This window comes from Tauraco erythrolophus, chromosome 3 (assembly GCF_009769465.1).
Source record: "Tauraco erythrolophus isolate bTauEry1 chromosome 3, bTauEry1.pri, whole genome shotgun sequence".
In the NCBI taxonomy this organism is placed as follows: Eukaryota; Metazoa; Chordata; class Aves; order Musophagiformes; family Musophagidae; genus Tauraco; species Tauraco erythrolophus.
The window spans coordinates 84,879,419-84,896,115 of NC_141467.1; the positions used below are offsets into that span (position 1 = coordinate 84,879,419).

Consider the following 16,697-nt stretch of genomic DNA (forward strand, 5'->3'; position numbering starts at 1 on the left):
TGTTAAAACATATTTCAACTCCCTTGGCGTCATTTGTGGCCGATAAACAGTCATATATGAGTGAAAGGTTCACTGACTGTCACCCATTTATGATCCAAGTTCCTTGCTGGTGCCACACTGACCAGGCTAACAGGGATCAGCATGTCTTACATGCTTTTTTCCCCCCTAAAAACCCAGGTCATGACCTCATAAGAGCTGTGATTCACTGTGATGACTTCTTTGGTTCAAATGGCATTGAGATTGGTACAAAGAGGTTTTACTTCAGTGCAACTGAATTACAATGTTAAATAAAAGAAAATAGAACACAAATGGTGCACGTGCACTTGGGTCAAATGTGGTGAGCTGTTCCAAAACTGATTTAAAATTAAAACCACATCAGCTTCTAGTATCTAATGAAACAGAAGACTGGAGACTAGATTCTGTATGGCTTCAGGCACTCGTTTGTCTTTTTCTAACTAGGCTTCCACTGTTATTGAGTACCTCCTTCTTCCATGACAATAATGAAAGTTTATTTAAACTTTACAGAAAACCCAAAAGATAAAAAGTACGCTGCACCAGATGCCACAATACTTCTGTACTCTGATATTCAAAGTTGTTATCTATTTGTAGGTTTATGTAAATTAGTAGATCTTCAGAGATGGTGTATACCTCTGCTTTGCACTCTAACTCATTCACTGCATTGCTGCTGTGGACCAAATAACAAATAATATCAATTTTATTACTGTTTCTTTAGAAAGAGGCACAGCAAAATCAAGCATGTTTCCATTTGATTGGGGGAAAAAAATGAAAAACAACAAAACAACAGACTCTTAAAGACTGATGCAATGGATGAATGGAAAAAACTGAGATATCTTTCCTAAATTCTCTCCAAGTGTCTCAGGTACCCTTGACTTTTGGATCACGAGAGGCGAATTGACAGAAAATACCATAGCACTTTGTTGGTATTATCCTGAAAATACCGTGAATCAGTACAGAAAGTGTGCACAGAATCAGGCTCTAGAAGCACTTGCCAGTAGACCTCTTAATGATAAAAAGGAGGAAAAAAACCCTGAAGTTGGTTGACTGGGCAGTTGGTAACAGACTTCAGAGACTTTAACCACTAGATTAAATAAGGGTCACTCTAAGAATTTCTGCATGTTTTTTTGCAGGCAGATGAAAGCTTGCTCTGTCGGATCTCTAAGCAGACATGAGCTCATTCTGCCCACACTCCATCCTGGCTGGAAGCTGTACTGTCCCAATAAGTGTGACATGGAGCCTACTCAAGGGCAGGATGTATTAGCTTGGGCTTGATGCCACATTGACAGGTCTACCAAGCTTCTGTTTAGCTCAGAGAGTGGGCAGAGTGTCAACAGCTATGTGGGCACAGAGAGTGCATATCTCTTTGTTGCACAGAGGGGACTTCCAGATCCCATTCTTCTTTGCTTCTGCATTGTGGAGAATTTAAGTTTGAATTTTCGGCTAACAGTGAAAATTATGGACATTTTGGAAAACTTTCCAAGCAGCATTATTTTTTTTTAATCTGGAGATATTGTCTTCAATGTTAAATAAATTCATGATAATCTCATAAACACTTAGGGGTCAAGCTCACTCTGATAGAGATATGGTTATCAACAGGAAGAGTATAATTTTTCTAATTGATATCAGAGACACATCTCATTCTTTGTATCCACATTTCAACCTTTTCTGAACTGGCATCTGGAAGTGTCAGTTTCTTCAGTTCTGATCAAGGTTATGACAAGAATAATGTCCACGTTAAATATTTTGAGATGGACCTGAATTTGGATCCTGTAAATATATTCCAATTCCCAAGATTCACAGATAATAGTGAGGAGAATGATACGATCATGGAATCTGCATTAAAGACACAGTTTTAATATAGGGATATTTTGTTATCCTGAATTTTACTGAGCTATTTTTTGCTTATTCTGCATTTACTTTTGCGTTAGACTCTCACAGTACTTTACTGCTTGCACCCTTAAATTTATAGATTATGTTTCAATCCTAAATCATCAATGTATCAGTGACTAGCAAACATTAGTGAAAGTCTAAATGTTCACACTGTGATGATGTATCCATTTATAACTTTTGACATGCCCTTACACATACCCTTATACTTCATACACGAATTTTCACCATGCTAACATGCAGTCTCATAATCATTATAAGTTGTAGAGAGTTTTAACAGTTAAGACGTTATACAATAATAAATCTGAACAGTGAAAAAAGGACAAGAATACTCTACTGCTGATTAAGAAAATTAATGTAACATTTAAAATTATTGTGTTATTTAGCTTTTTATAGAAATAAGGCTAAATATCACATCACTTATGTCCCTGTGGTGGATAGCCTGAATTTAAATGCCATCTGGTCATGGAGATGTCTGGATCTCCTACACAGAATAGTTTTGATATAAAAAAATTCCTCATGGGTTGCAAATATGTAGAACTGTCTCAGCTTCACAAGTTCTTTTATTCAGGAACTGTTTCGTGTCAAAGCCCAGTGGAGATAAAGAAACAGTGATGTTACTGGTTTCTATACTAACTTCTACACTAATAGAAACATCAATAGCTTTAAGATCTTCGTAAACTAAAGAAACATAGCTCTTCTTGGTGTTGTTGCTGGCAAAAGTGGGCACTCTTAACTTGGGGACAGTAAGGTCCATTCACACCAGGATTCTATAAATTTTGTTAAAATACTTGTTTGACATTCTTTCTTAATAGAAATAAAGTAATAGAGGCTTAAAAAAGAGCAACACTGTGCAAGAAGAATAACAATATAGGTTATTCATAAAGATAATACCAACAAGATGAGAGTAGTCATTTTACATTGGGGAACCAAAAAGATGGCTATTACCTTATAAGAGCCTGTGTAACTTTCTCTTAGATGCCCCGTCATGCTCTGCCTGTCCCCTATAGCTGGGGAATAGCTTGTGAAATCTCCACTGAGCTATAACACGTAACAATTAAGATCATGACCCAGTTTCCATATTTTTTCTGTCAATACTTGCATAGATTAAAGAATTGTCTCATATTTGTGTGCCTATGCAGTAGTCCTCAGCAGGGATTTCACTATACTGTTTTTGCTTTGCATGAAATTGTTCTCTCACAAGTCTACTAATTTATTTTTTTTTTTCTGTAGAGATCCTCACCAGGTAATAAGTGTTTGAGCTACCAGTGTTTGTTACTCTCCGCTTTTCGTATAACAACTTACTGATCTGAGTGGTTACCCACCATGCAAGAGTTGTGGTTTCTATTCACTCAGCAAGAGAAGGGTTGAAAACCACAAAAGCTTCCCTCACAATGCTGCCGTAACTAGCAACATTTGTCCTGCTGCAAAAAATTGTTCAAGATTCACTGAGCCTTAGAGGGAGCACAAGTGTAAGTCTGTAGCAGAATTGTTTGTATAGTGTACAGAGTTCAGGGAGAGTCCTCACTGCTTAATAACATATTTGCATAATTTAATCAAAGCCTATTTAATTAAAAATGAGACATAATCCATGGAGCAGGGAGTATAATTTTAGAATTTCCTCTCCCACCTCATTGACAAATGACCTAGTACCTATTCATCCACTGAGCAGTGAATTCTTCCCTGCACAGTATCAGAGCTTCATCGAAGAGCCTGTTCCCCTGCAACATGGACTGCAGCTTTCTCTTGGGAAGCAATAATTCTGCCCTGAAATCCCCTCAGGCAAATGAATGCATTAACCCAGGGTCTTTTGTTTCTTTCCTAAGACAGGACATTGTCTCCTACCTTGAGGCTGTGGGCTGTGAAGCTTCAGTAGATATAAATGGATGCCTTGCTATTTTTGGTATTTCCTAATGGCTTACTCTAGGCAGCTCTCTGCTCTCTGTGTTGCCTCATTTGGCTTCCGTCTAAGGAGCTTATCTCTCCCCAGGCATGCACAGAGAATTGAGTGTCCCAGCTAGGGTCTTGCAGTCTGTTCCTTGGGCTCAACAGCTTTAATGTTAGCACTGAAAATCTTTATCTCACCTACCTGTAGGAAACCATGTCTGATTTGTCAATAAGCACTTAAATTCATTAAATCCAGGATGATGTTTAGATCTAGTAAATTGTTACAAATCGTTTTTTTCCTTGCCTCAAGTAATCAGTAGTTTGAATTGATGTGTTTATTTTATTGTAGATAAGCTTTATGAGAAAATTAGATGCTTTTGTTCTTACTCATATATTTTCCTTTTCTTAAAAAATGATCTAGGAGCCTGGAGGAGGAGATAATGACATGCCCACTATGTCCCGTAGTGATAGCTGTGGTGGAACATATTGGAAAACAAGCTTCTTTCCAGCTATGTGGTTGAAAAGCCCTGAAACACCAAAGGAAAGAAAAGTTTCTAGAAACGTAAGAGCATGATCAAACTTAGATATTGACAGTTTCTTATCAAGACCCTATCAAAAATCCCTGGAAGGCAGGTTCTGCAGGTTCATGAAAATCAATATATGGAGGAGAGTTATCTAGTTTTGGTGAAGGAAATATATCAATCTGGAGAAGGTAATTGAAAATTAACCAGTTGACGGGAAAGGATAGAGAAAAGTAAGACTGAAGATAGCAACAATCTAGACATGGCTTGAAAGATCTAATAATGAAAATAGACTAATAGAGATCTACCTCTAATTGATGAATAAGTGGATACATAAAAATGGTTAGGTCATTATTATATCAGACATATTCTGAGTAACTCACACTGGAGGCTTTGCTTTCCTCCCAGAAAGCAAGGCTGCTGTACAACCAGCAGTGTATACCTTGTAAAGCTTGTATACCAGTACTTTTCTAAAATCTCAAGTAATTTCCCAGAGTTTATGGAACATGTCTGTTGGTTTCCCCACATATCCTAGATCTTGGTGCATTAAAGAGCTCTAGCGTGATTTGTGACCAAAATAAGGCACAAAAAGTAATGTTAGGGACTCTTAATGGTATATTTTAACAGATACTGTCTCATAAATTGTGTTGTTTCTGGCCTGACCTTGCATATATGAATTGGTATTTGAATTTCTAAAAAAAAGAGATCTTTATACCACCTGAAATGCAGTTCACACCTGTGATCAACTGATTTAGAAAGCGAAGAGATTTGAGCTCTTCAAAACATATTACTGTAACTGAGTATGTAGAGCCTGAAGACAAATAGCAGCATTAATTTTACATAGAACTATTTAAGACTAAGAAAGCTAATGATGAAAGCTGCAAATACCTAACTCTTTCAGAGGAAATAATACATCTTCTGTGTATGGAATTAATTGTGCCATGACACCTGCAATAAACCATATAATACAATTCCAAATTAAATATCTCACTTTTAAAAATATTTAAGTTATAAGCAAAGAAAAGTAATTGTCAATGCCTTTCTGCCATGTGAAAGAGGCAGTTGAATGAACTATGTCAGTACAAGATCTCTTTGGTAGTTCTGTAACAATTTATAGCTCTTGGAAAATCAATTATTATACTTCATATGTACAGATATCATTTGGTATTGAATGTCTGTTATAGCTGGGTCTGGTACAGCTGTGATTTCATGGCTGCAGCCTGTGTGTGCTATTTCTTCACTGAAACACGGCAGACAGGCACTAGATTTTGCAGAGCTGCCCATTATGAAGTTTTAAGGGGATAACAAACAATGACATACCACTTCATGGTGGGCGTGTTTTGCTAAAGTAAACTCGTTTTCTTGCTTCTTGAAGGGAATACAAATGAAAAATGGTTTGGTGCTGGCAACTACCCCCCTGCTCTCCAGTCAGCTTCCCACCAAAATGGGCATGTGGTGGGGGATAACGCACCACTACTCCCTAATCCGCTATCCAACAAAGCCCTCTCTTCTCCCCCTCAGGAGCTGCACATCATCTTTCTTCTATTCATTGCCATCATTCCCTCTCACTAGTCACTTCTCCTTCTCTGCTGAGTCGCTCCTTTACAGTATTCAGTATGTATACATTCTCATTATATTCCATAACACAGAAGAAAACTTCTGTTCCTGCTTCAGGAAAGTCATGGCTGTTGTATAGTGAACTACAAGTGAGCTTTATATAGTTAGAGGTGCAAAATGATCAGCTGTGGATGGATAGTATACATAGGGATTTATGTGGATTAAGTTAAATTTTATTATTCATAAAATCCACAAGTATATTTCCATTAACTTTCAGTTAGCCAGAGAAAATGTTATATTTCATTTCTGCTTACATTTGGAGATAGTGCACGGACGGCCAGTGAGCTTTAGTCTCTGATATAATGTAGCAACGCTGGCCTGGTTCCAGAAAGACCTCTGGTTAATGGGCATCAGATTGAATCCCTGCACTTCCAGTTTTTAGACTTCATGGAGTATTATTGGACTGACAGTATTCTTAAATAGAATAAAGTTATTTCAGCCAGATATTTATATATACATTGAGACATTAAATCTTTGTCCCATATTATCCGTTTTACACCATTTTTTGGTAAAAAAATATTAAATATATTTTCAAATCATAGAAGGTATGCATACCACAGATATCATTCTGTCTGTTAATAGGATTCCGCATGGATATTTCCTCTGAGGTAGACTTGCAAATTGAATTTCAAGCTTCCAAAGAAAAGTGAATTACTATCAATTTAAATTTTTGCACCATGTCTATTTTTTGAGTTATTCTGCAGTTTTCATATTTGGCAAGAAAGTTACCGGGGTCTGAGCACAGGACTGGGGTTCAGAGGATCTATGTTTGTTTTCTTTCCTTGCTACAGATTTTCTATGCATCCTCCACTGTACTTTCCCATCTCACAATGAGTCCTTTGAAGGTGTATTGTGATACAAATAACACAGCAGCAGCTAAGCAGATGGCTCAGAAAAACTTACAAGTCAGGCTGATTCCTTATATTACCTAAACTGCTAAAGCAACACAAGAACAAAATACGTTACTTATGGAATATGTATTGCTGAAAAGCCTGGGTAATAACAAAGAACCACACCAATATTTTAAAATAAGGTTTTGTACACTGAGGAAAATGGCAGTAGCCATTGTTAATGTTCTGCTTCTGAAACAGCAATACTCTATGGAATATATTTTTAAAGGTACATAAACCCAGTTGTTCCCATAAAGGTCACACTCTGAAATACTACTTCCTTTTACCTATTACAGCATTTTCATTGGTACAATTTAAGAGACTGTACAAAAAATATTTTTTCTCTACTTTACAGAAATAAAAGTGAGATTTCTTTTTTGTAAAAAATTCCAGCATTTCAACAATGATGATTAAATAAATCAATAGTCTCCACCTTAAAAATTTGAAGATTAACATTACATCAAGGCTTCTGGCTCCAGGCTACCTACTTAGTATGCCTAAGAAAACAGAGAGAAATAATATTATTGCTGAAACTAAATATACAAACTTTTAAACAAACAAGAGCTAAAAAATTCAAACTCTACTCAGTAAACTAAAAGCTCTTTGCTATGAGGTCCCACAAAGTCTAACAATTGTTAGTTTACATTCAACAACTCATCTGATTTCCCAAAACAAAGCTTGGAGAGAGATAGTATTTTGGAGAGCTTGGAAACTATGTTACCTAGATTTATACGAATCACCAGACAACTGTCAGTGATTTGATTTGAATAATTTCAACAATTCTCCCTCCTCTTTGCCACAAATTCCATCAACATTTTGCCTCTGAGGACATATGCATCCAGTTCTTCTCTACATAACTGATATTCTCCTGCCAACTTGTCTTTCGCTTGTTCCACCAATAAGGTATCTATGCTCTCCCTCATTTTCTCATGAGAATTCCTAATTTTTCTCATGCTGGTCCCAATATAAAGACTGTTCTGCTTGATTTTAACTATCAAAAGTCAGCCATCAACTTAAGTCCACGATTGACTCACAGAACTTAGGATGCTCTCCGCCCACTATCAGTATTCACCTATACCTACAGCAATCCCAAAGTCTTACCCACCTCAGCAGCACTGCCTCGTCATTTAATCATGTTCCTCCATGGACAGGACCAAAGATAGCTAATCATTGCAGCAATGGGAAGCTTTTCTAAACCAAAAAATGACTAAATACTGGAATATATTGTTATAGGAAGGTGAGGATATATTCAACCTCTTTCAGGGTTCTGAGGTACGAATAGCTTGGCCAAATAAAAATTGTATTTCCCCCATTCTCTATCCCATGCCTTGTTTGGAAGTGCTGCTTAGATATTACAAGTAGCAAAACCAGATGTACGTGTAGGCTGAAATTGCTGCTGTTCAAAATCCATCATCAGTATATGCTTTCATTAACTAATAGGTGGGATTATGAAGTGTGGTCCCTGAAATCCCAACACATGGTTATTTTCCTTGTTTCATTCTGGAGACTCTGAGGACACAGGTTCAGAGTAACTGTGTCACGCTTGTACAGCTTCTAAGAACATCAAATAAAGTCAACAGACTATCAAGAGTGGGCTAGGTAGAGTCTACACAGGAAAAGAGGAGAAGCTGTGTGTCTTCTAGGAGTCTCTTTCAACTTATGTTATTACAGTTCTATGAATAATTCCTTTGACTTAAATTAAAAAACACTGCACTAAACGAGTCTCTCAAGATCTGACTCTTCTTACTCCATGGAGATTTTATTTGTCATAGTATAAGAGACTGGCAGAGATAGCTTTCATCATATTTACAGACAGCTCTCTGTGTAATCTTTTTGTGTAGATAAGAAGCCTAAGGATGTTCTAAAGGAAATTAATCACTTAGATACTTCCATACTATTGAAGCTTTCACATGTGGTACAACATTGATTTTCCTGTTTCAGCTATCATTTATCATTATATATTACTGCTTCAGTATCCATCTTCTCATCTCAACTTTCTTCTACACAGTCATCATCTGGGATAAATAGATTTTATTCTTTATTCCCAGAAACTCTTTTGGAGCTGTCTCATTTTGAAAGAGAAACAAGTATATTTTTAACATACATGTGTTCAGCATTACTCTTTTTAATCATAGGTTCTTTAAGCTAATAAAAAGTAGTAAAGAGAATACAAACAGCCCAGAGAAAAAACAGAACCCTTCTGAAATCACCAATTGGGAGGTATCCAGGCTGAACCGAATTTTGCATAATGTTGTGGCTGGATTTTTGAAAAACAGCATAATAAGGATTTTCTGTATTTTCTTATACACATTTTATCACTTTATAGTATTTGGATTTGGCGTCTTTTTTTTTGAGGGGAAGGTGTTGGGATTTTTTAAATTTTCTATATTCAGACACAAGACCTGTAACCTTAATTTTTTTGTATCTTCCAAATGTACTGCCCTAGCACAAACAAAAGATGTTCCATTTCTTGAGCTTTTCCTTTCATTTCAATATCCTTTCTCTACTTCAGATCTCCTTGGTCTACTGCCCAGATCAGCTTTGAGACTTGTCTCTTTACTGGTTATTATTTCTTAGTAAACTTGTATTATTTGAAACTAACGTAGAGTACAGCCAGCCTACAGTTACTTATTTTTGCAAAAAGTGTTGAAGAAGTAATGTGTTATGTGGGTCACTGGCAGAAAGTCCTAATAGCTTCCAAAATAAAAGAGCATCTAGTTTGTTGGGCAAAATTATTTCAAATGAACAGCAACTAAAGTTTTGAAAAGGTATGTTGTTCCATGTTTGAGGTATTGAAAGCAAACATGATAAATGCCTGAAAACTCTGTAGGAAAGGCACTGTGAGCAGGAGGTTGGGAACTGTGGTTTTCAGCTTCAGAGGAATCGTTTAAATTCTTAATGGCAGTTTCTCAGATAAAGAGAAAATATTCTCTGAAGGGTGGCCAGCTGTTTAGGACTCAATAATCAGGCTTTTATTCTGCCTGCTTTCTGATGTTGCTTCTATCACAGATAGTGAAGCTGGCAAGAAAAATAAAGAGTTTTTATGTCATAAGATGCATTTTTGCAATAATTTCTAAAAGACCCCAACATAATTTTGGTTTACAAAAGGCCTTTTAGACATATCTCTATCTGGACTAGGCACTAGTGCTTTTGTCAAGCATGAAAAACAATTTAGATTTGCATGTGGCTTATACTTCATCATTTCCAGAACTGTGATGGTGTTACTCAGTTATTTTCTTTAAATATTCATATATGTTTGAGTAAAAATAATCTGAAACCCAAACGGTCAACAGAGATGGACAAAGCCTTTTTATCTCTTCATGTTTCCTTCTCTTCCAGAATAATGTGAATGGAACTGATTCCTTGTTCCCTAGGTAGAAGAACTTCACTTGTACTGTAAGGAGGCCACACAGACAGCATAAGTAGAGCTCATTGTGGCCTTTAATTGGACTACGGAGTAGGACAGGAACTGAAACTGCAGTTATTAGTCCCAAGTCAAATTCCTTCTGATTTTGTGGAAAAGCTATCCTTGAACATGGATAGCAAAATTTATCCATGTTATTCAACATTAAACTTTCTGAGGCCTGTACACCCTTTCTGATTTAATTTCTACACTTTTGAAATACATCTCTTTTTCTTGTTTTTCTTACTCAGCAAGAAGAACTTTCACAATTGTTTCCAAGTTCAGAAAATATGGTTTATATTGCCAAAAGATCTCTCTTTCTTCTAATGAAAGTGAGTTTACTTTCATTGCCTTTCCTTAATATTTCCCTATTCATATTCATATAGACATCCTGGAGACCTAGACTGATTCAGGATGATATTCCAGGCTACTCTGCTGTCCATCAACATATTAAACCTTATCTATTTAAGAAGTCTCCAAGTGCCTGTGTTATCAGCCAACACAGAGCAGAAAATCCTATGCCCATGTCCTTAAAAGGCTCTTCGTTTGAGGCAGAGTTTATTAGAGATGACAAAGGACGTATCAAAATTTCAATAAAGTTTAAATCTTGGATTAGGGATTGCTCTTTGGCCTTCAAAAGTTAGTGGAAGAAAGACAACTTTCTTCCCCAACGAACTAACATGGGCTTGCTCACATTATGTATTGGAAAAAGTCCCTGCTGCATGGGATCCCACAGTTGTGCTCAGGAATTGTCTGGGAAAGGCTAAAACTGTGCCAGGAAAAGGGCAATCAATTAAACATACGTAGGTAAATGTACATAATCTCTTAAACCCGTGTCCTGGTCCTGGTTGGTAGTTAGCCCCTGAGACAATCTCAGGTCACAGTCCCCAGTGAAGTTCCCAGACTGTTGAAAGGACAACAGTGCAGCCCTTCCCCAAAACTCCTTACCTCTTCTGCTATGGGCCCATTATGTAGACTTACAATAGGCAGAAATTCTTTAAGCATTTCCAAGCTGCTCTGCTATCTTACTGAAAACACAGTCTAGAATTTTCAAATAAAACAAGAAATTCTATCGCTCTTTTGGCATGAATGAATACAGATGAGTCCTGAGAATAAGTTTTCCCTTAATATAAGCTTTAACATAAGTTAAATTTTCAACATCCTTCTGGTTCCTCAGCAATACATGTTGTCACTATTCAGTACAGAATAAATGTTAGCTAAAAAGCCACTGTTTTTGTTAGCAAATTCAGCCATCTTAATTCTCCCTCTCAGTAATATTCCAGGCATCTTCTCTGATTTTCACTGTAATTTTTAAAGCTATGTGTAACTCTGTCCTTTAACATTTTTCCTCACTTGATAAGTATGTCTCATCTTTTCCTTACATTTTTGAACATCAGCTTCTACTAATGTTTAAGGCCCCACATCATCCACTTTTGCATTGCTGTTTTTATGTTTTGTATAAATACTTCTAGCCTCTGTTTTCAGAAATTTCCTTTACTTTTATTTACTCTTGGACTAAGAGTGCCTCAGAATGGGTGCTCCACTTTTCCAAATCTGGGGAAACAGCGTGCCATGGGGATTGCCAGGCTTGGCATTGCTGGAAGCAATAGAGGATAGAGCTGTCCTTTGTGTGCCATGGGATAGACCTTGCTTTATGCAGGACCTAAATCACACAGATTGCTTCTAAATGGAGCTTTCGCACCTCTGCACTATGCAGTAGTGCCCTCTGACAACCCCCAGAAGACGTGGGTACTACTTTGTGTTGCACCTGGGCAGAATCCTGTCAGCAGAAAGAGCAAATGGCTCTCACTTCCGTTCATCCGGAGGCCCAGGGAGAAGGGAGGATATCAGCATTTCTGAGAATCAAGTTACTTGAATTTAAAAATCTGAATACCAGCCTAGTTTCACATGCTATGACTTGAATGTTTGTTTTTATTTGTTTCTCTCCTAAGGTTTACGCTAACTAGACATGTTGTAATAAATTAGGATGTTTTTCTGGGTTTCATTTTCTTTCTCCAGCATTGTACTGTCTGTTCAAATGAAGCAATGATTAAAAGTAAAAAACAAATATTAAACCACTTAGGCCATCCATTTCTCTTCTGTCTCAAAGGTTTTTTTCTTTTTTTAATAAGCAGATATAAGTTTCCCTCTTTTTTATCTTAAAAAATACATGAGAGAAAAATATTATTGAGAATTTCTTCTTTTTTTTGGAAAATAATAAATGGCATGCTGATTCTGATGATGCATCAAGACTGTCCAGTATCTGACTTTTTTTTTCAGTGTTTTATCTCCTCATAGTATGATCCAGCATTCTGCTTTTCCTCTTCATTTAGGTTGAATTTTTAGTTTGGAAATATCAGGCATTTTTGGACTTTTCTTCTCATGTCCATTGTTTCAGTTTTATGCTTCTGAGGTAGAAATCCTTCAAGTTCTAATGAAGACTCCATATCCTTTTTCTACTCAATCAGTTTTGAGTTCTGATTGTCTCAGATATGCTTAAAGTTGTACAATTTTTTAGCAGTTCTACTAGCCAGTATTATTAATAGGTCAACCCTTGTTCTCAAATATGTGAGTTTTACTCTAACCTTCCATCACTGAGAAATCAGATTTCTATTTTATTTTTACCTGCATTATTCACTTTCAATGAAAGTCAGTATCATATTATTGCCTTTTCTCATATTTAACAAGCAAACAATGAACAATATTATCACCCAGCAGAGTCAAAAGAATTTCAGTAGATTCTTACCTGTAATTTTGCTTTTCATTTCCTATGTGAAATCTGTCATATTGTGAATATGCTCGGTTTCCTTCCCAGTCCATTAATTCAATTCTTAGAGAATATTGCCTCTGGCTTGTTATTGCAAAGATAAATTCATTTCCCAGCCAATGTTCACCTGATGGACTACCAAAACCCTAGAAAAAAGTTGGGAAAATAACTAGATGTAATTATTGTAATTGTTAGAATCTTTATACAATAATAAAACCATCATTATATTTTACCCGTGTATTCTAATTACTGGTCATAGTTTTCTGTGCTCCAGTTTGACTATCTCTAAAATGAGTTTACTAATATGTACCATGTAGGAGTGTCATGCAGTTCAATTGGTATTTGAAAGGGCAATTGAGGTTATCAGTTTAAAATCCTTTTCCAATTACAAGATATTAATAGTATGATGCTGTATTTGCATATTCTTCAATGGAAATACTGGAGACAGTCATATTCTATAATACGTTTCATATGGTGTTAAACCTAGTTATCATTAAAACAATTTAAAACAGAATTCTGCTATACATGATAAAAGGTTAAAAAGAGTTTAAGTTAGCCTAAGTTATACACTGAACTCAAGTTAGCTGTGAATGATAGCTCATGTCTTAGTCTCTAAAGAAGAATGGACCATTCCTTTGCTGTTGAGTGTCTGACATAATTGAAGGAAGGAGGTTTTTAGTTTAAAATCCTCTTCTATATATAAGACCTGCTGGACAGGACAGTGTCTGTGAATGATCCTCAGTTTTAAAAACTTCCTTCATTCTCAGTCCACTAAAGCTCATACTGATTAAGATTTTGACTACTACAGTGTTATTTTTTTCTCACTCTGCTGAGGTGAAATAAGGTATCTGAATAGGTTTTGATGCCTTGAAATCTTCAACTTAAGGAGTTCAGAGTATTCCTATAGACTCCAAAACACAGGAGAGGGTACTGTGACTTTATTTTCTAAGAATGAAAAATAAACAGCAGTAGAATATCTAAGGTACCTAATTCTCCTTATGTTTCATATATTCATACGTTCAGATGATCTTATTTCCAGTTAAGCAAACTACTCAATTTTCAAACATGGAAAAATAATAATAAAAGTATAGCCAGCTTTTTAAATGCATTCTTAGACCTATATTTTTGTGCATCTTTCAGGTTTTAAAGTTATTTAAATTCTAGTGAATATTTTACTACATTAAACGTAAGGTTTTATTTGAAGTAATTTATTTAATTTACTATATATTAAAATTATTTTTCTTTATGAACTATTAGTTCATACCTAAGAACTCTAAGCCTCATTTTTGTTTTATTTAAACACTAGAAATTATTTTAAACTGTAATCTTTAATTGTGAAGAGCTATTTCAACATAACTATGCTTATACATATTTCTTAAGCTAGGAAAATAAGAACTGGAAATCGCCTGATTTGCTTAGAGTGATGTGCTGGGAGTGTTTTAAACGCAAGACTCTTGTGAAAATTTCCTGATCAAATTAAATGAAAGATTGGATTAAATTCTTGCCTGTGATACAAATTCACCCTCTGTTACTAAGCTGTGACTGCCAGATATAGGAAAGAAATAAACAGTAAAGAAATCCTGGTTTTGGAACAGATTAGCCTGTACCCTATCTCAAATATTTTTCTTTATCATATGTTATAAGAAGTTACTTCCCCTCTGCACTCCCCATCATGGTATTTAATAGACAACATTTGAACTCAGTTTCAGATCATGAATTAAACTATGTGATTTGCCATTGATTAAGTCAGTGCAATTTTCAATAATAAGTTTGAATATTTCCAGAAAGCATGCATTTTTTAGAGGGGGGTAAAATTAAGAGACTTTATTAGGACTAGAAGTTAGGCAATGGGAAATGTGTCTGTGAGACACATTGAGAAGAAATCCATCTTCTCTATATGAAATTTCAGTCACTCCTAATGTGAGATGGAGACAGTGAAACAGCAGCCCTTTCTCTCTCTTGTTCTTTATTGCATTTCCCTGGCTCCAGCCCTGACTAGTTGGGTCTATTGATGATGAAATCCTGCCTCCCCAGAGGACATGCGGCAGCTGAGTGAAGCTGCAGCACAGCTCATACTTCAGTCAGGCAATGCATAGGCATATCAGCTGCAAACTTCTAAAGAAACTAATGTGAAAAATTTGGAAACTTAGAAGTTTATTAATGAATCAAAAAAAAAAAATAAAATTAAGGGATTTTTGTTGTTGTTCCTACAGGAACTACATTAGAAAGCACTCTAATGAGGAGTCATTTTTGTTTTAACTAGTCTATCCTGAGCAGATATTTGATGGTCACCGATACTAGAGGCTGAGAAGACATGCAACGCTTGGCTACACTGAGCTGAGTACACTAGTATAGTTTTGAATAAGCATGTCTGCTTTTTGCCTTGGATAGTATCAGGTGAACCTCATGGACAAAGTGTCCAAAGTCTGCTAGAATTGAAATTCAGAAGTCTGTGATGAGTCTCAGAGAAGACGCAGGCTGAAACAGGGAAGGATACTATTAGTTGACTTTTCCTTTCCTGCACATTATTTCATTATATCTTCTTTCCCAAGTAGATGATTTCTGCATAAGTCCCTATAAATACTGGTCATAGCTAATACTGGTGGTATCTTGCTTTGACCACATCTGTCTTCCAGTGTGAGCTCCTGCTCCTCAAGCTTTCCAATGATGATGCTTCTGTATCTCTCACCTACTGCTTTGATTGCATTCGCATGCATATTTGGCTTCATACATACTTCCTAAAATACAAAAGCTTGTTCCTCATCTGTATAAACCCAGTCTACAGCTGACATACTCTTCTGTAGTTTTCACTGTCTTCTGTCAGTTCCTTTCATCCTTTCCATCTCCTTGCCTTGTCTCTTTGCCATATGACTGTCACACAAGGTATCTCCTGTTCTAGTAGCTTTGACAGTGTCATACCAGAGCAGTCAATGTTTTGTCTCTGACATCCTCTTTCACCATTCATCATTGCCACTTGTCTCAGAGGAAGGGAAAATATGCTCTGCAGTGACTACCTAACAGGCAGTTTGTATCCCTAGAATCCAGAAGGCAGAAGTTGGAGCATAGGTGATTATATACCAGCCAAAATACGTTTCTTTGCAGTCTACATGGTTTCTTATTCACAGAAGATATGCTATTATTCTTATCAGCTGTCTCCCTTTACAAGAAGATTTTCAGGAAATCCTTTCTCCCTTTTTCCCAGAGCTGGCAAACTGAAGGGTCTCCCCTTTGAACTGTTGCTCTATTGAATTATATTTGTCTTATCTTATTTAGATTACAGCTTATTCAGGATGTAATACATGTGGCTTTTTTAACATAATGTGTTCCCATATGTGCTCTGTATAAACTCCAGACACCATACATAATTATTCTGAAATAATAATAATTTTTCTTCTTCGCATTTGCACTTCCTTCTCCCCTTTCACACGTGTTATTACACCAAGATGAAAATCTATCACTAAGTGGTTTGATCTCCTGACCAGAGGAAATGAAGCTGCAGCAAAAGGGAACAGAAGGAGTATAGAAAGGAATATAAAAAATTATAAGGAAAGCCACCACATTAGTTACAAAAAAAATGAATCCTATTATAAGGAGCTACAATACTGAAACTCAGATTAGAAATGCCTAGACTAAGAAGGATTTTTTTTTCTTTCTTCTCAGGAGCAACCTCTTTTTAAACAACCTCCTTGCTCTTAATGAAAAGAAAA

General features: G+C 36.2%; 1 protein-coding gene across 1 annotated transcript in view; it reads right to left on the minus strand.

Annotated features, from left to right (window-relative positions):
- ANGPT1 (angiopoietin 1) overlaps positions 1–16,697 on the minus strand; it is a 176,352-nt gene that overhangs the window by 25,470 nt on the left and 134,185 nt on the right. The window contains exon 7 of the mRNA XM_086609513.1: positions 12,970–13,136. Coding sequence (XP_086465639.1) covers positions 12,970–13,136 — 167 coding nt within the window. The remainder of the gene's footprint in view (positions 1–12,969; positions 13,137–16,697) is intronic.